Source organism: Thunnus maccoyii, chromosome 6 (genome assembly GCF_910596095.1).
Source record: "Thunnus maccoyii chromosome 6, fThuMac1.1, whole genome shotgun sequence".
Classification (NCBI taxonomy): domain Eukaryota; kingdom Metazoa; phylum Chordata; class Actinopteri; order Scombriformes; family Scombridae; genus Thunnus; species Thunnus maccoyii.
Genome location: NC_056538.1, coordinates 26,386,026 through 26,406,033, shown reverse-complemented (window position 1 = coordinate 26,406,033; position 20,008 = coordinate 26,386,026). Strand labels below are relative to the sequence as shown.

General features: G+C 37.4%; 1 protein-coding gene and 1 long non-coding RNA gene across 3 annotated transcripts in view; one reads left to right on the top strand and one right to left on the bottom strand.

Moving 5' to 3' along the window:
- The window catches only part of cadm2b (cell adhesion molecule 2b), a 161,138-nt gene extending 141,530 nt beyond the window's left edge, over positions 1-19,608 (top strand). Inside the window, exons 6-10 of the mRNA XM_042414698.1 lie at positions 3,955-4,113; positions 4,410-4,500; positions 4,673-4,851; positions 17,947-18,069; positions 18,190-19,608. Of these exons, the coding sequence (XP_042270632.1) occupies positions 3,955-4,113; positions 4,410-4,500; positions 4,673-4,851; positions 17,947-18,069; positions 18,190-18,308 (671 nt within the window). The 3' untranslated portion in view covers positions 18,309-19,608. The remainder of the gene's footprint in view (positions 1-3,954; positions 4,114-4,409; positions 4,501-4,672; positions 4,852-17,946; positions 18,070-18,189) is intronic.
- On the bottom strand, positions 14,916-17,264 carry LOC121899105. Of its 2 annotated transcripts, XR_006096626.1 has the most exons (4): positions 17,041-17,264; positions 16,068-16,181; positions 15,391-15,426; positions 14,916-15,306 (listed from the first exon to the last, which is right to left on the bottom strand). It is a non-coding gene; the product is annotated as an uncharacterized LOC121899105 (long non-coding RNA). The 2 variants fall into 2 exon arrangements; XR_006096625.1 differs by having other exon boundaries at positions 16,068-17,264.
- Positions 19,609-20,008: the final 400 nt, after the last annotated feature.

Sequence of the window (20,008 nt, the reverse complement as noted above, 5' to 3'; positions counted from 1 at the left end):
ATGTAAGATAAAACTTGCTTTCAGCTTGTAAAATTTTAACTTCTCTAGAAGATATGGAGCAGGACTTCTGATGAGCTCAGCTTAAAGAGCTATGGACACTGGATCTGATGAAAGCGAGGAGGTGAACGGAGTAGAGAAGAGTTTTAAATGTTTGACCGCTTGAGATGATTGGCTTACAAAGGTTGTGGTAAAAATCTAATTGGATTAACTGAAGGAGTGTACACCCTCAGTGAGCTGAGTTGGAAGAGAGAGAGAGAGTATATAAATAGTAAGCATGAAGATAGTCTTCCTGATTGAACTTTCGCTAAGCTTCAGTAGTCGGTGATCTCACATTCTCAGCCATTTGTAACAATGTTAACTGAGATCTAAACTTACAACAGCACTTGGACAACACATGTCTGAAACAGTGTTATCCTGGCAACACTAGTCAGCCAAGTTGTGTGCTGCAAATACAGTACGGTACAGTTCAGATAGATGGAAACCTGTGTTGTGAAGAAATGTCACAATATTGACAAAAAAAAAAAAATGTAAGTAACTTTTTGAGCCAGAACATTTTTATAAGCTTTTAATTCCTTTTTTATTCACATGAAATATGAAATTATAAATAATAAGAGTTATTCTCTTGCCTTGTGTGTACTAGAAGACTGTTTTCTAATTAATCTGCTGGAGGGAGAAAGTTTCTCTTTGCTGACTGTAAATCTGAGTTTAAGGCATGTACTGAGAAATGACTTTTGTGTGAAGAAGGAGACATTTTGCATCCACCAGTTAAAATTTTGAAATGAAAAACGTGCATATTCATAGATTCTGGACTTTTCAATGAGGGAGAAGGACTATGTGTCATTTTAAGGATTTTAACAAGGTAATTGAACTTTCTTTGTGGATAAAATATATTAGACACAAATTATTATTCAAAGCAAAGTATTTTTATGTCTGGAGGGGATCTTTAAGCATTGTACTACCAATGACCACAGTGATTCAGACTGGCAGAAAATAAACTAGGATTGCCATTTCACACAGGAACCCAACTATGGATCTGCCAGCAGAGCAGTTATTAGCACATTCCTTATGCCTCTGTACCCTCCAACTACCAAACATCAAAATTCTAAATGTGCAAGAATGTTCATTAATGATAAAAAAAGGTCCAATGTAAAATTAAAGACCCTGACAACTGCTAAATGAGGCAAAAAAACATTTTTCTCATGAATATGAGTTTATACTTAAAGAGCTTTTGACAAGCAAATTAATTGAGGAATTTGGTCACAGAATAAAGAAAAAGAAGAAAAGAAAACAGGAATTTTTTCAACACATTTTAGCCTGTAATTATTGGTCAGCAGGCAGTAGGTTGCAAACTGTGCTGAGCAGGAGATTCTGGTGTTAAAAGAGGCACAGTTTGAAGTTGTTGCAAGTCTAAAAAATGAACATGCTGCTATTAGAGTATGCCTCTGATGCCTTCATGAAATAAACAAAGGCTCTAATTATTATGCACTTATTCCTTCAAGGCTGATGACAGCTTGACCCACTGAACATTAATAATTAATCTGAAGGGAAGCCAACATTTAAGTCACCCAAACCATACCCTAACATTACCCTTATGGAACTATTATATGCCTGCACTTAAATTTCTGATATAATCATATCCTGCCACTGAGGCTCCTACTTGTAAAGCGGATGCACAGGTGGTGACTACAAGAGCGCCCCCAGTTGCCTGAATGTAGATTTGCTTTGGCTCATGGGGTTTTGGTTCAAAGCAGGTGCACCTGGGCACGTTCACATTCTTACGAAAGCTGCCTCTGCATGCTCTCTGGCGATGCTAGCAGCCACCTTGAAACAGAGTGACAGCTTCTCTGTGGCAGATCTGATGCTTCAGGCAACTTGACGAATGAGAGGAAAAGCTGGAGAGATTTGTGTTTGACACCATAGAGACACTTCCTTTCTGCCCTTTTGAACTTCAGGGAAAAATGCAAAGCATTTGATTCTCCTGTTTGCTCAAACGATATGTAATGCTCATAGTTTTCTGTCAAAATTATCTTCTTTTCGAAGAATTTATCCATAAGAGTGGGATGTCCTGTAGGCCAGTGAGGTTAGATGTAAAACGGTGATTTTGTTTTCTTCCTCTTCCTCGTAGTTATTATCTATATCTTCCTCTTCCTAGTACTACTTAGTACTAGTACATAATTGTATCCCACAATAGAAAGCTTAAAAAAAAAAAGTAAAGCTTTTTAGAAAGGCACCAGCTATTCCACAGCCTGTTGGTCCAGATTGGTTTCCACATGGGTTTCCAGAATTTATTGCCAGACCTCTTTTAGACCACTAACTGGACATTTTTTACCATCACATCAGACATTTTAGTGCCATTAAACAGGACATTTTTGCCAGACATTTTGGCCGTCATGTCGTGCATTTTAATTCTGTTAAATGGGACATTTTTACCGCATTTTACTGTTTTAACCCAAACCATGATCTTTCCCTAACCATAACGGAGCGGTTTTTGTGCCTAAACCTAATCTTTTTAACCGTGGGAAGGACTGTCGTATCAACTGCAAGCAAAAACGTTCCTCCATTTTAAAACAATTTGAATTTGATCACATGATCTTGCCCAATCAATACCAATGTGCCTGCGTAATAATTCCGTACCAACAATAAATAGACTATTGAAATGGAGGACTCGGTACCAATAGCCACTTCCTTTTAGAAAAAGCTAGCAAGCTTAAATACATCAAAATTAAACAACTTCACTTCACAACAACTTCACAACACTGTTCAGACTTTTGATCTTTTGTATGCTAGAACATTTTCATAGAAATCTGACACTCTTAAATCTTTGTAGAACACACAATACAGTGAATTTCGGACAATTACTTTTGAATGCCAACCTTAATAGCAAGAGGAATATAGGTAGTAGCAGTATAGTTGTGGCAATTGTAGTAGTAATAGTACTTCCACTGGAAAGTCCAATAAAATATTAATCCCTTTGCACATGACAACATCAAAGAGAATCCGTGGAGTGGAACAAATGGAACAGATCTGCCCAAAATGATGATGATATGGGTGATCTGGGTTTCATTGCAATGGGCTGTTAGTATTTAATAGAACAGAGATGTGCTACGTGTGTGTGTCTGTGAGTGTATTTGTGAATGAAGGAGTGGAGTGAGTACATACATATGTATTGATTGACTCAGGTTTGCACTGGATGGCACAAAGTCCAGAAGAGGTGAAGGTTGTAGTGAAAAGTCTTCAGTGAAAAGTCCTTATGAGACCACTGTCAGGTAAATGCCTTTGTCCTTTTTGCTTTGTTCAGAGGCAGTAGCCTTGTACATCTGTGCCAGAGCAAAGTGATGCTACCACACAAACCGTTGACACGAAAAGACAGAGAACTACAAAGAAGTGTTTCCAGTTAAGAAGCATCTCTAAATGAAGACAAAATAACAGGGCTGGGAGAATAGAAAGAAAATTCAGGATCTGTAGCTGTGAAAAGAGTGAATGTTTGGGCATGAAACTAAGACAAAGGAGAGAGCAGAAAAGAAAGGTGTGACTACAACTACGGAAATCCTCTCCACACTGCCGGGGGAACATGTGCCTGTTTGTGTTGACTGGGATGTTTGAGCGATGGTCCTGAAGGAGCAAACACACCCAACCAACCGAGTCAACGCTCACTGCTCTCCCCTCACTATTCACTCTACTTTGACTTGACTTTCAAAGGCCAAGGATTCTCTCCCTCAAAGGAGATGCAGAGAAAAACAACAACACTGCAGCTGTCTATGTCAGAAAAACAACTTGAAATAAAATTTCATGTTTCTCACGTGTTAGTTAACATGCTAGCTGATTTCTGTTTTTCTCAGGTTCTTTTTCAAAAATTATTTTTTGCATGAAGTGCTTGCACAAATGCCAGAACTGTTCCCCAATCATAGTAATTGAAGTACATTTTACCCCTGTTCATTTTCTGATGCTCTACAGGCACTAAGGAGGTGAATGCCACAGGAAAATCATTCACAGTGAGGAGTAGCCTCCAGTTTCACGTGGACCAACGAGACGATGGAGTCGCCTATACCTGCAGCGTGGAGCATGTGTCTCTGTCCAACCCCTACATGACAACTGAGGTCCTGGAGGTCCACTGTGAGTGCAGTTATACATACCTTTGCAAAGCTGGATTAGGTTTAAGATTAGCATTGAGAAGAAATACTAGAATTGAGATTACATTTATGTCTGCAGGTTTAGCTTTGCATCGGCTCAGGATTAGTGCCGGATTAGTTTGCAGGTAAGGGATTAGTACCAAAGCAGAACAGGGATATGGGCTAGAGCTAAGAGCTGCCCAATGGGTAAAGAGCTAACTACTGTTGTACTTCGTCAGTGTTCGAATTAAAGCCTACAGTGCTGTCATAATTTTGGATTTTTTCGTCTCTTCTTCACAGATGCTCCCCATCTGGAGATCTCACATTCACTGATTATTCCACAGGAAGGGCAATACTTCAAATTGGAGTGTGTTTCCATAGGCAACCCAATGTAAGTATCAACGTCAATTCAGTGTTGATTACTGGCATGACAATATGAAGAAATTGGACTTGAAATGCAATTCCTCTTCATTACAGAATGTAATTTTGAAGAGTAATACTGCAGTACTGCAGCAAAATAAACCGAGAAAGTAATATCAACACTGTTGTGTGTTCTTTTCTAGACCTGAACCAGTATTGTGGTCTAAAGATGGAGGAGAGCTGCCAGACATTGACCGTATGATCGTGGAGGGCAGAGAACTAACCATCACCACACTAAACAAAACAGACAATGGCACGTATCGCTGTGAGGCCAGCAACCACCTGGGGTCCAGCAGTGCTGAATATGTACTGTTTGTATATGGTGGGTACTTCAATAAGGGCTAATCTTGTATTATGGATGATCATAGTTTTGCTGTTGCTTTGCAGTGCACTTACACTGTGTGCTATTTTGGAGACGGTTGGTGTTCATTACAAAAATACAAAGCCAGCAGAGGGTTTGTCAGTCTGGCAGTTTAGTAACCTAAATAGGCATGATATGCAGACGGTGCATGTTATGTTAAAAATGGTCTCAAATCAAAAAGCATAATAACAAAGCAATAATAGGTTCAGCATCATTTTCTGGAATTACAGTGTTTTTGTCAGATAATGTGCCACTCATAATGACTGGTGGAGACTTTGTCATTTTTGCCCCTTTGGGAAAGATGTTAAAGAAGTATTTTTATACCAATTTTGTGTGAGAAGTAGATTGTGAACAGGTAACTGAGATGGGCTCCAGGCCCTGCTAACCTGTAAAGGATAAGCAGGTACGGATAATATATAGATATTTAGAAAGGGATAAATCAGCAAATGTGTGCTAAACTTGATTTCTAATTCCTTGAATGGTGTTCCAACTTTTTGGCTATAAAGCCTGGGCGCTATTTTAGTTTTCATGGACTTCAACAACTTAAAGGATCCTGCCAGTGTGTTTGCAACTTTTAGCTCCTTAACTAAAAATCATGTTTACCCTTTTTGATTTTTAAATGTATTTTTGTATTATCATATGAGGCAGCCATTAATTTCCATTCATTTTCATACAGTATGAAAATAATTCAAATAATCAGATTCTTGACTGATTTTTGTAACATACCAAGATGAATATCAAGTCTGCATGATTTTTTGTCGATACTACAATATTGTTGTGTGATCGTGTTTGATTAGGTGCTGATTGATTTAAAAAGTGTTTACAGCTTGACCTCACACTGTAACAATATTGTAAGTTTGACAATCATGAATGCAAACTTGATGCTCACTTTGATGGTTTACACAGCAAGTTTAAATGACACGCTTACTGATTTTTATATACTGCATGGAAATGACTCGAAACCTGGAACAGAGAAACAAATGCAAATAAATAAATAAATTTAGCAACATGTACTGTACTTATACATCATTTTTCAACTTTAGTAGGACAAAGTGCTTTACACTTTGCATCTCATTAACACACACACTCACACACCAGTGCACACACACTATTCAACATGCATTGCTTTGCTGGGGTCACAGCAATAGGGGTTCAATGTCACACACTTTGAAATGTGGATTGAACCAGTAACACTGTAGTTAATAGATGACCAGCCCTACTTCCAAAAGCCAAAGTCAAAGCTGCCTAAAATTTTAGTTTGCAAAATTGTTAGCTGCCAAATGAATTATACATGACATGGAGTAAATGGGATAAAACATGTAAAATCACTGATTGGACTTCATAATATAAATCTGACATTTAATCACATTGTTTTGCTGCCAGGTGGGGATGCAGTATAGTATCAAATTGGAGTAAAAAGTGGCTTCCAACTGACCACAGTATATATCACATTATCATTTACAGAAGAATCCGCCTCCAAATCTTGCCTTGGCACTGTGGAGGATAACCCAGTTTACCTCACTGTACTGTACATATTGCTGCATAGGTTTAGCTTTTGGACTTACTCTATGAGGAAACAGAAAAAAAAAGTGTTAAGGATGCAGAATTTAGCTTCCAAGTACCGCCTGGAGGAGAGATAAGTTAATCCCGAGACAGTGGAGGGGCTGAGAGAATAAAGACAGCATGGTGCAGGAAATGGATCATTAAGGCCTCTGCAGCACATGTTTAAAGCGTTTATCAAATACAGCCAAGTAAAAATACAAAACAAGGACAGAATATTAAAATTCAACATGGATTTATATGTTTCCATTTTTGCCAATTAAACAGTCCCACACGAGAGTGCAGTTTGTTTGGGAGGAACTTATCACAGCTCAGACACTGGACTTATTTAAGCTCACAAGCAGTTAGTGGATGCACAGCAGCTTCTTTGTTTGATTTTAAGGCAGAGGCTTTTGAGCAGAAAAAGCCCATCACTGGGGAAAAAACAAGGGAAGAGGAGGATGACACATTCATCCTTTCAGCTTTTGTTATCTCAGTTTGTTCTTTCATCATGCTCATTGAACAGGGGAAGGCAGTGATGTCAGGCTAGTCCACATCATCTTGTCATATCTGTACACCATGTGCTGGACAAAAGTTTCATTCCTCCTATTTCAGTCAGAAAGACTTTGTTTCATAATTTCAAATTGAAAAGAAACATTGAAATTGGTTGGATTAGCCTGAATTGTTATATGTATCAGTGAGCTGTGTTTCACTTTTTGTCAGATTAACTGAGGAAATAGCAAAACTGATGACCCTCAACAGCCCTCTCGCACTCAACACAAAGTCCTGGTTACGAGGGAAAGATGAAAAATTGAGTTGAGCAGGTAAAAGATGTGCAAGACAGGTTCATTTCCACTGATGATGACAGTCATTCTTCAGAGTGACATCATGTCTGGCTGAATACTTAACGGGTCTCTTCGGATCATCTCAGCCTCTAAGCCTAATTTGCTAATGACAGGAGAGCTGAGAAGCAATAAATGTCATCACTCCGCTGCAATTTATCACCATCTGCAATTATGCTCCTTAATACACTGTATTAAATAAAGCGAGGAAACACAGTATATGATAATTACTCTGTCTGAGATGTTAGAGAGATGGTAACAGATAGTTTGGTTAAATACAGTTGAGAAATATCTGCATCTGCTTTTAAAGCTGCTGCCCCGCTTCTTACGTCTTACCCTCACATTTCACGCATTAATTATACATTTTCACCTTAACAAGCATGATACATGATGAGGTTTGCATTCTATGTGTGTGGCCCGTTTATCAACCGATCATTAATCATTTGAAAATTTAACAGATATAAGAAATATGAGTCCTTCGTGTATGACTCATCCTTTCCCGAAAGATATTCCTGAAAGAATTTACTCATTCACAGCTTGAGTCATTTGTGCTACTGATGTATTTGATCATCTTTTTAGTTTTTTGTTATTTTTCCTGTATTCACTCAGGTGAAAGACCAGAATTAACCCACTGCACCAGCCATGCGCAGTAATTGATTTGTGCTGTTTGATTTTCCTGTAACTTTTCTCATGTTGAGCCTGTTCCCCCATGGAGAGGTTTGTTTTTGCTCCCCGTTGTTCCTGTTTTCATTTAGCTGACGTCATCACCTTAGTGCCTCCATCTTCAGCTTCCCTGCCTCCCCTCTCTAGCCTCCATTCTTCCCGTCTGCTAATGCCGACATTCCCACATCAGGCATAGGCAGCTTCGCTCACAGGTACGCTTCCACCCCCTCCATGGCCCCACCTCAACGCTCCATGCACTCACAAACATGACACTGAACATCCAGTTGATGATTGATGAGCTAACAACAAGGCTTTGAGCTAGAAAATAGAATTGTTTTACTGGATGGATTCAATGCTCTTTTTGTCTTACCTTTCTAATCTATTTTTTATACACAGCATTGCTACACCACCAGCATTTTTATTACTGTTACTGATTAGTTTTGCAGATATTGTCAGTGTAAGTTCCCACACAAGATAGTTGCTGTTTGTTAACCACCCGTTTTGCTAGAAGTAGAAAATAGAATATAACTTTGTTCTTGGTCTGTTTGCTCTTAAAGCAAGCATTAAGAACACATGCAATTACGCTTGAATAATGTTTAGTAAAATCCCATTCTCTGTGTTTATGAGTTCATCTCTTCTAATAGAATTAGTATTGTAGTGTTTATGTATGAGTTTTCCATACTGAGCCACAAGAGCACTCTGAAGATAAAACAAGTGAAATCGCCAAGATAGCTTTTGTTTTGTGATGGAATTTTTGGATGTGCCTCATTTGGATAATCAACCCACAAATCTTAAAGTGTAAGGACTTTGATTCTCATAATAATGCAGGAAAACAAAAACACAGTATACGTAAGCCATTTTTTCAAACTCTTACCTATCCCCATCATAATCTTTGCACTATATATCCTTATTGTAAATGTAACATTATATGACATTATTTGGTAACACTTTCTGATAAGGCACCCTTTATAAAGTGTTTATAAGCATTAATTAATGCCTTAATAAATAATTTACCAATGCTTTACAAATCATTTATAAGCCATTAATAAGAATAATTTGCGGGTTGTCGGGTTGTGAAAAACCCGTCCTTTCTATACCACCATAACATTTGCTTCACCTAATTCTTTAGGGCATTCAGGCACAAATCCATTTATTAACAATTTAATGACACTTATTACTGTAGACTTTAATTATTGTCATCAATGACTTATTAAATATAACTGCAGACAGGATGACTTAGAAAATGGGAAACACTAACCCTTTATTAATAACTTTTAAGACTTGATGTCTTATAATCATTTATGATGATGATTTTTGAAGGTCTACTTGGTCATTTGTTCAGGGTCATACACAAAAGTATTGAAGCTTTTGAAGCTCAAAGTGGGTGGCTCAAGCCAACGCCATCTTGGCAGTGCGTGACTCCACCTAACTTCTGGCTAATCCAAAATGGTTACAAACGTCAGCAAAACTCTTTGAGCTTCACCCCAAAAGAAGATTTGGTAATAACTTATTGGGTGTTATAAATAATTATAAATCTTCTTTTGGGTGAAGCTAGAACACAAAAAAGGCAAAACAGCACTTTGAATGTTTTCAATAGGATGAAGTAAAACATCTGTAACAGTACCGGTCTAGTATTACCACAACAACAATTATAAAGAATTATTTCACACCAAGCAGCAACCTCCAGGGCTGAAAAATGAAGTCAATGCGGAAGTGCCTAGTGCCAGTTCCTCGAATGGCCACTTGAAGCTGGCTCCAAAAGCAGGTCAATCCCCATAGACCCCCGTGTTAAAATGTCCAACTTTACAGCAGAAATAAACATGTTTACCGCCTGGTACAAAAAACGGTTTTGGCCTCTACTGCTACTTTCCCTGTTCATGACAACTGTACAGGGGTGAATTTTTTTATAACTCACCCATTTCAATTTTATTTATCATAAAGTTATGCTTAATAAAGGACATGGCAGCTTTGAGTGACAGGTCGCTAGCCACTAGGTGGCTTATTTCAGCAACCAGGCTTCCTTCAGACCACCTCAGGAGTTAGGTAGAGTCAGGCACTGCCAAGATGGCAACGGCTGGATCCGCCCACCTTGAGCTTCAAAACTAATTGTGTGATGTCACAGTGACTACGTCCATATTTTTTACAGTCTATGATTCACACTGGATAGGCTTTGTTTATGACCCCGAACAAATGAGTAGTAGTCAGTAATGAAAATAATTAAAGTCTACAGTTATAAGTGTCAAAAATTGTTAATAAATGGATTTCTGCCTGAATGCCCTGCAGCCCTTTCCAGAAGGTAAATGGTTGAACAGTACTCTGGAGGTGTTTTCCTAAAGAATTAGGTGAAGCAAATGTTATGATGGTGTAGAAATGAGGGGTTTTTCACAACCTGACAACCCACAAATTATGCTTTTTAATGGCTTATAAATGATTTATAAATCATCAGTAAATTATTTAAATATTAATTAAGCCAGTTATTAATGCTTATAAACCCTTTATAAAGGATGCCTTATCAGAAAGTGGTACCCATTATTTAGAAATTGTTGAATTCTCAGGTGTAAGTGAATGTGTTACCAGAAAGCTGAATGTTTGAAAGTCCATTAAAAGTCCAAAAGGGATTGCTTGTTTTCAGTATTAAAAGGTCGGTTCCAATAATATGTTTTCTCATTTACCACTAATGGTATCTAGCTATGTACTTAGTTTTGGTTTCATTTGCTCAGGGTTTGAGATATCTGTCTCTGAGATTGTTGCCTCCATCTACTGCAAGAGAGGTGAGGAACATGTTTTCATAGGTGACTAAAAAAATTCAGTTGATAGGTCTATTGAATATCAGAGACATTTATCTCAAAAGCTGGACAATTTAAGATAAAAGTAACTGCATGGCCACATACAATTAGTGATAAGTGAGAAAATACATATTGTTTGTAATTTGAGTGAACTGACTCCTTTATATAGCCAAAAATCTATATGTCCGCCTTTATTTTTCATCTTGTCCTTGTGGATGGTTCTCCAATTAGGCATGCATTTGGCTCTGACAGCAAGCTTTGTTTTCCGTCACGTCTGCATGCTGTTGAAGTAAATTCTCAAAAAAAAAATAGACCATGCTAATTTCTCATGTTTCCTTTGAACTTTCTGGTCACCTTTTTTATCACGGTGTTGTTCCCCTCGTCTTCCCTTACTGCTGTCACTGTCTGCAACCATGGCAACAGCCAAAGACTTTCCAGGGCCCACAACAGGTAAATATCCCACTAGACGATCATTGCAAGCCAGCTTTACAGTGTGTGATGCTGGATCTGGATCTGGGTCAGGACACATCACGGCCTCCACCCAGCATGAGCCAAACCATCTCCATGCATGGATGCTCAATCTGCTGACGCGTGCCACTTTCTCTCCAGCCATGTCACAGGCTGCATAAGTTATCACACAATATGTTTCTGGTTTGGTTTGTCTTTGCAAAATGAAATAGATGGCTATATCAGAGTGGAGCTGGGCTGGAGATTTTATCTAGGCCAGGGTGTAAATATTTGATTCCAGATCTTGTGATTACAGCAGAAATGAGGTCCAAAATTATTTTGGGAACTTTTTATCTTTCACATTTCTGATCACATACATACTATAAGAAAGATTTCTTTTCACAACATTTCTTTAGTCAAGTTCATGATTTAATCTTTTTTTAATTTAATCTCTTTAGCTTTGTTCCTCTGTAGCTATTTAGTTTGGGATATTTTATTTCTTATATATACATTTTGTCATAAAGTTTTAAATTCTTTGTTGTTAGCTGTTGGAGACAGGATGGAATCAGGATTCCCATTTAATGTCGTATTTATGTAACTACACACCATATAAGACAAAATAAGGCTGACTGAGTCATTGATGTCCTTGTGCGCTGCCTAAATGTCTTTAGCTTTCCTTTTTTGTGACAGTGTGAGTAGTGTATTATCTCAGTCTTTCAAGAAAGATGCTCTCATTTTTGCAACCGTTTTGGTTGTAAATTCTGCTTTTCTGCAGTTTACGCCAGGATTGATATAATAATAAACAGTGTATTTACGTGTGATTCAAAGCTCAAAAATCTGGTTGGACAAGAATGAATACTTAATAGTCATTTACTCACTCTATAAAGTGGAAGCATAACTGGCAAGTAGCATTCAGCCGACAAGTTCAGACGCCATGCAGCAAGAGCAATTCAGCTCGTCTCAATTCTGTGAGCACTGTGCACCAACTGAGTGTGATATGAAAATTGCTTATGCCCCTTGTTGACAGTGGAATCACCTGCACAGATCATTATATCCATCGACATTCAACCAAAGTTGAGTTAATTCAACTGTTCAACTGTTGTTCAACCAAAACAGTTATTGCTTAAAAGTCTGAAGTGCCTGCCTGTGAGTCCCTGATAAAACAACTGTGGTGGTTCTAATCTGCATGGAGTTAAATGAACTGCATGTTTCACAAATTCATGTTGTTTTTTTTTAACGTTTTACACTTTGGGGTTTCTGAAAATGAGGGTTGCATTCCCTTAACGGAGGAGTATAACAAGGTTTGTAGGAACATCCCCGTCGTCATTTCCCAGGGTCACTTTGCAAAGCTGAGCACAAGCCATAGCCATTCATCAGCTTGAGATAATGAGAGCACACGAGGTGCACAGTAAAGACACAGCCACTTACAGTTTATTACAGGACAGACACAAAGGCATGCTCCTGCCTGGGAAACCTTCAGCACGCTCTCTGCCCGGAGGATGCCTCGCATTAAATAACACTTCTTTCTTTTCTTTTTTAAACCTGTTCCTTAGCAGCAGTAAGTGGCAGTGTGCAAGGAGAAAACAAATGATAGTGTCAGTCAATGCTTTGGCAAAAACCTAAAACATCACTCAAAGCTAGACTTCAGCTTTCTTGCAGCATGTTGCTTTGCTAATGCCATGTTGAATTGTGCAGAGATTTGTGCTATTTCCTAGGATTACTTCTTTTATACCTCAATTCATGTACTTCAAAGTATGGAGCACAAAAAATGACATAAGCGTAAATAAATAAATGCAGAAATAAACGATTGAATACATAAATAAAAAATAAAGAGATTTTGGTAATGTAAAAGGACATAATTAAATTAATGTCTTGGATTTCTTTTCTACATTTCCACAAATAATCTTTTATTTAGACTATTTCTGTATTTCTACATTTATTTATGCATTTCTACATTTCTTTTTTTCTACATTTATTCATTTATTTGTTTATTTATTTATGTATTTCTACATTTCTTCATTTATTTATTTATGTATTTCTGTGTCTGTATGTTAATAAGGTAGGAGGTCCTGAACTGACCTCCTATTACTGCCTTGGCTTGACCGTGGCCCTCAAAGCTCTATCTGAAGCGACAAACGAATGACCACAGCATTTTCTGAAAGAGAATGCTCATATATGTCTTCATTTGTGATTCACTACCAGCATTTTTAAACTGGCGTAGAGCTGCTGTTGACTGTTCCTACAGATACTGTTGGGCCTTCTTTGCTTTTTGTTCGGTAAGTTTATCATTGTTGTCAGCTAACCTGTGTTAGCTAGCTAAGCTTAGCCCACTGTAAAACTCACGGCCTGGTAGGGCAACAGTTATTTGTTTATAAATTAGATTTTGAGTTGGCAAGACCATAGTCAATAAGTATTTAATACACAAAATTGTATTTTAAAGGGGACCTATTATGCTAATTTCCAGCTCTATATTTTTATTGTGGGACTCTATGGAGCTTTTTCCCTATCTTTATTCAAGAGCGTGGTATATCAATTTGAGAGCATAATTTATTGATTTCACGTTCAAATTTTGTAATTTGTCCCTCAAAACCCTGCCCTCACACTCAAATAGCCTCTGCTTGCGCTTAGATTTGCTCTGTTTCTGCTCAAACTGTGTGCTTGCACTCAAATATAATGTTGCTTAGCAGAAACAGAGCAAATCTAAGCACAATCAGAGGCTATTTGAGTGCAAGGGCAGGGTTTTTAGGGACAAATTACAAAATTTGAACGTGAAATCAATAAACTATGCTCTCAAATTGATATACCACGCTCTTGAATAAAGATAGGGAAAAAGCTCCGTAGGACTCCACTATAGTACATTTTCATGATTCATAGTTCAAAAACTCCTTATGTATCTTATACTGGCCCTTTATGCAGTCCCTCAGTTCAGCCTCTGTTTCTTAACAGGCAGTCTTAGCTCCTGTCTCTTTGAGGCCTCCCTCGCGATGAGCGCACACTTGATTGGCCAGCTTCAGGAAGCTTGTTGGGCAGCTGTATCAGAGTTGTGTTAAGTTACTGCTGATGAAAACCCAACATTTCCTGCTGTTGCTGATTCATATTAAAAGTTTTTAAATGATTAAATAAAAGACCTTTATTGTGAGGACTATAGGAAATGAAACATGTTCATCACTGAATTAGCAGAGATTCATTAGCAGTGTTATTATTCAATAAAAACAGTTCTACACCACAATATTTGGAGATATTTGGAGCTTTTTGTTCAGTGGATCAGTTAGAAATAATAGTACATAGCACAAGCTGAAACAGCTACAGTGATGATGATATTTGATGAAGAGCTGCAGACAACTAGCACACCTCCAACAAGTAAACAACTTATTTTACTTTGTCCTGCTGTTTAATGGAAAAAACACACACAATGTACCAGCTCAACTTGAGTCATGGCTTGGCGTGACTACCCCCTTAACAATGGAAAAATGCCATAATGTTAGTGTAGTGGAGCAGTGAACTGGCATGCTGTGCGTGGAGCAGATTTCCATATAAAGAAATACATCACGAGCCGACATCGGCTCATGGCGAATTTCTTGATGGAAACCGAGCGTTCACAGCAATCTGAAGCTGGTGCTTTTTGCTTACAGGGATTACTTCTACATACGTTTACTTCATTATTTGATACCTTGCCATGTTTAATATGAACATCCAACATTGTAACATTCTATATGACTGAAAATAAGGAAAAACATAATAGGCCCCCTTTAATGTAAGTATTAAAATTATCAGCCAGCCATAGTTCTTGAAAAGCTCCGTAATTAACATATAAACTAACTTAGACAGTCAAAGGACAGACAGTGATGAAGCATCTGTTCAGTGTGAAGAACAATAATTTTCTGAACTTTAGTTTATTGCGAAGTGACAATAATAATCATAGAGAACAAAGGAGCAAAGTTAGTTATCTTTTGTATTTCAGTGGTCACATATAGTATACTTATACTTATTGAGCTCAAACTGATCTATATACAATTAATACATTACACATGATTGTATTGTATTTACAGAAGCAGTCTGTGCCACAGTACAGTGCAGAAGATGAAGACACCCCCAGCCTTGACAGCAGACCTTCTACTGTTCATGTCCACTCTGCCAGTCTTTGAAAGAAATGTAGAGATAGACAAATGTTTGAACATTCAGAGAAATTATAAACATTCATATTTTATTAATGTACTTATTACCTGAGCAGATCTGGCTGTGATTCCTCTCTTCTTTTCCTAGTATAATGTGAAAGGTTTACACCATTTTACACATATAATTGTTTGAATGTAATGTACAGTAACAACATTAAAGCTAAAGTAATACAAGGCCAGTAGACTTGTCATCATGGATTAATATTACATTTTTGGTTGATGTGGACACTTGGTAACACAAACAGTATTCAGATCATAGATCATTTTCAGTAGACTGTTGCAAATAATTTATGTTCAGGTCTTGTGCAACCATGTTTATCCAGAACTGTACTATAAGTTCTATATGTCACATTAACAACACAGCACAACACTTAAGTAGAGGTTGTGTATAATATGAAGCAAAAACACCACATCAGAGAATAAAACTTTGTTTTACAAAAGGAGCATATGAAGACTTACACTAATATCCAGCAGCCGTGGAGTGGATCTTAACTATTGTTCAGTTATATCACTGGTTATCAACAGTAAGAGTCGAATTGCAGTCAAACATTTAAGAATTGAAAAAAAAATCCTGAAAAATTTTCTATTTTTTAGGAAGCTATACTTATCTGGTGGATTGTATAACATTGATGGATGTGAATTGAGAGTAAACTGCTGGACATAAAAAATGTTACTGTGAGACAAAAAGGCAGACATGTATGAGTTACAAACAAGCAGTTACTTACTAGCAAACTGGGATTAGCTAACACTAAATCTTAGCCAGTTCGCCTGAGTGTGTTTAGGTTCAGAATGAAGCTCTGGGTCCAAACTGGTGCAGCACATTTATTCACAGGGGTTACCTGTGCAAAACATATTTAAAACAGTAGTCAGTACGTTACTCATATCATTGTGGCGTTCGCTCAGCTTGCATCAGCTCTACTATCTCTGAACTTCATTGTAATAACTTCCACTTTTACAGGCTTGCTTCAGACTTCTCAATGGATTTCACTTACTTTAAACATCCCATACACAATGCTACAAACATCTACATGTGTAAACTGCACCTGCACCACAACATTTTCGACACAATACGTAAACAATATGGAGCATACACAATTATAAACACATTTTCTCATCTGCATGAATAATTATGTTCCATAGATGTTTCAGTTAAACTAATTGAAAACATCTCATTACACCTTTAACTGTGTTTACTGGATGACCTTGGCAGTCTAACTGGCCCTGTTACCCTTAAATCTGTCAGCTAGGAAATACAATAAACCTCGCTTTCCAGCCTACATCTCTACAGACTCACAGGTTTAACTTGGCTGGCTAACTGTCTGTATTCTAGCAATATTCTCACTCTTATACACCCATAAAACACAAAAAGCATTAACTTACCTTCATGACACAGTAAAATGTTATTAAAAAAAACTGAATGAACTGCTGTGGTGGATGAACATAAACTAAACATTTCATAGACTTTACTGATTTAAAATGGCCATTAACGTGGTCTGTTAACACAGAGACTGTGAATTACACATGCTAATCACTAATGCTAATGTTAGCACCAGCGACTTCCTGAACAGCTGTGTGTACCGGCTGTGCGACTGGCAGGGCAGGATGGATGCAAGTTTATATGAATTGGTCACATACAGTGCGGCTGCACCGAATGTAATCATTGTTACGGCTGTAGCTGCTAGTTACCAGCTGGTTTACCTCCATCATGGCTACTTGGTTCACTCGGCTCGGTGGTGGGGGGCTGTCAGTCAAGTTGAGGGGCTGAATCCCACTCTCCCGACTCTACTGCAGAGTCTGGTTGCAAACGCCTTCATATGAGCACCATGACAGCTCCTGTAATACATACATGTCGTAAATGCGATATTTTGGCTTCACTTTGCATAGCAGTAGGAAGTCGAGACGCGTCGTCCATCTTTATATACAGTCTGTCCTTGTAGTTAATAGAGGGTTAGCATATCTTGCTTGTACAATGATGATTTGATAAGAATCGTTTGCTTCTGGCTGGTTCGCCCAGCTGACCAATCCTGCTTTAGACTGATGTAAGGACCACCCACTCAATTAACATACAGACACAGAAATACAGAAATAAATAAAAGAAGAAATACAGAAATAAATAAATAAATAAATGACTGAATAAATACAGAACTATCCTACATAAAAGTTGATGTATGGAAATGTAGAAATACATTCAAGACATTAATTTAATTATGTACTTTTTCATCACCAAAATGTATTTATTATTTATTTATTTATTTATTTAATCTTTTTTTTTTTTTTTTATGCTCATGTGATTTTTTTGTGCTCCATATCAAAGCAGCAATGTCAGGTTGCTCTAAATACGGCAGAAGCTCATTTGGGACTGTTGTCCTTTGTTTACGAGAGTAAAAGCTACATCTGGATTTTTCATTGCTGTTTAAAAAATGTCCACAGCTGCATGAGACAGCAGCAAATCATCTTGCAGGTGTTAATATTATCTTCTAAAATTATCCACTCCATCTCTCTCTCTCTCTCTCTCTCTCTCTCTCTCTATCTCTCTCTCTCTCTCTCTCTCTCTATCTCTCTCTCTTTCTCTCTCTCTCACTTGCTCTCTCTCTGTCGGTTCAGATCCTAATGCTTTAGGACAACAGGGACCTGACCATGCTTTAATCGGTGGCGTTGTTGCAGTTGTGGTCTTTATCACCTTGTGTTTGATAATAGTTCTCGGACGATATCTGGCCAGACATAAAGGTAAGAGAGGTCACTCGAGCTGCCTTGAATAACAATTTTCTTGCTTGGAGTAAATGTACTGTATATGTCTTAGCGCTTTTCAGCAGGTGAATAACTTGCTGTGGCTCTGTGTGTCTACAGGGACATATCTAACACATGAGGCCAAAGGAGCAGAGGACGCCCCTGATGCAGACACAGCCATCATCAACGCTGAGGGAAACCATGTGCATGCAGAGGAAAAGAAAGAGTACTTTATTTAGACTTTTTGCTTTGTTTCATGACAACTTTTGACAGCAGACATGCAATTTTAAGCTGCCTCAGTGTCACTACATGATGTGTTTTACTTTACTTATTATTCTTTTGTCTTCTCCAGAAAGCTCATGCTTGGATATGCTTGTTTTCAAAGCATTTGCTGACGATATAGCCTTCTCCTTTTGTAATCAGTATGAACCATGTACAATTTTGGATTATTTCAGTTTCAGTTTTATGGTGCCTAAATGCTGTACATTTTTCTGCTTTTCTTCCATTGCTTGCATTAACTTTTTTTTCTACTATCTCTTACTTTAACTGTTGTACAACTTTTTAAAATCATGAAGCAACATGAAATGTGCTTCAAGTCAGAATCAAGTCTTAGCTTTTCAAACTGTTCTGCTCTTAAAGCAACTACTTTAAGGGCAGAATATGTTTAATATATCAGTTTATTAAACATTGACATCAGAGGAATCTTTTTAGGGTTTAAACAGTGGTCTTGGATGTTGCCTGGAGTTTACCCCACCACAGCCATACTGCATTAAAAAAACAAAGCAGACCTGAAACTTTGACAAAACAAAACATAGAAGCACAATCTATGTGATTGTCTCTAGATGAAATCAACTCCCTCTTAGCACGATCTGTATATTTCTGCATTCATTTATTTTCGGTTTCTGCTCTGGTTGATTTTTACCAACAGAGAACAAGTTAGAAAATTAAAGCACAAAGTCTGAGGACTAACAAGGAGGGAAAACACATCAACTGATTCTTGTCTCAGGATTCAATATGAGTCTAGATGGAGAGATGGTGTCAGATACATGATGAAGATTTCAGTACACTTGCAGTTATTGTCATGGATGAAGAATTTTAATTTTTTGTTGGCAATGTGATGTAAGATCCAAACTGAATGAGTGGAACCTTGTGTGGTTCATTATTTATGTTGACTTTTATTGAACAACTATGCTCAATGTGTGGATATTGCTGTAAAATACTTTGCTAACGTGAATATTGGTGAACAATATTGTTGAATCTTGGGATCCCTGACACATTACAATTTGTATATGAGCATATACAGTATTTAAAGTATTCCACTTTTTTTTTTTCATTTATCCATGGCAAACAAGAGCTTGTTTTGCCAGAAGGCATGTAAATTATCTTTAAGTTTTCAATTTTAGTAAAGGGAAAAACACTGGTTATAGCTTTTAATTTCAGGTCATATCAGTTTTCGTCACTTTGATGAAATTGTTTTCACACTTTTGAAGATTTCTTCAAACAGGGATTCTAATGAATTGCTTAAAATTAAAAAGAAAAAAAAATCTGGTCAAAATATATGTATTTATTATTATGATTGACTGACATTTATTATATAATACTACATTGATTGATATTATTGCTGTTATTACTAAAGTAGTTGTCTGACATTAACTTTTCCATTTTTTAATTCTGTAACTTCTCATAAAAAAAACAATACAAGGATCACCGTTATGGCCTTTGAGTTTGCTGCAAACAGTACTAATGACATGTTGAGGCATTGGTGAATCAAACATCCCCTCACTGTATATAGTCACTGTATCAAAGATATCGAACCACATTGCCAATGCTCATACATGTTATTTTGTTAGTTCAGTATGATGCTATAAATAACTCATTTTGTATAAAGTTTTAATCGCTGTAATTAATTTGCTTTTTATGGGGGATGTGTGAGGTTTGC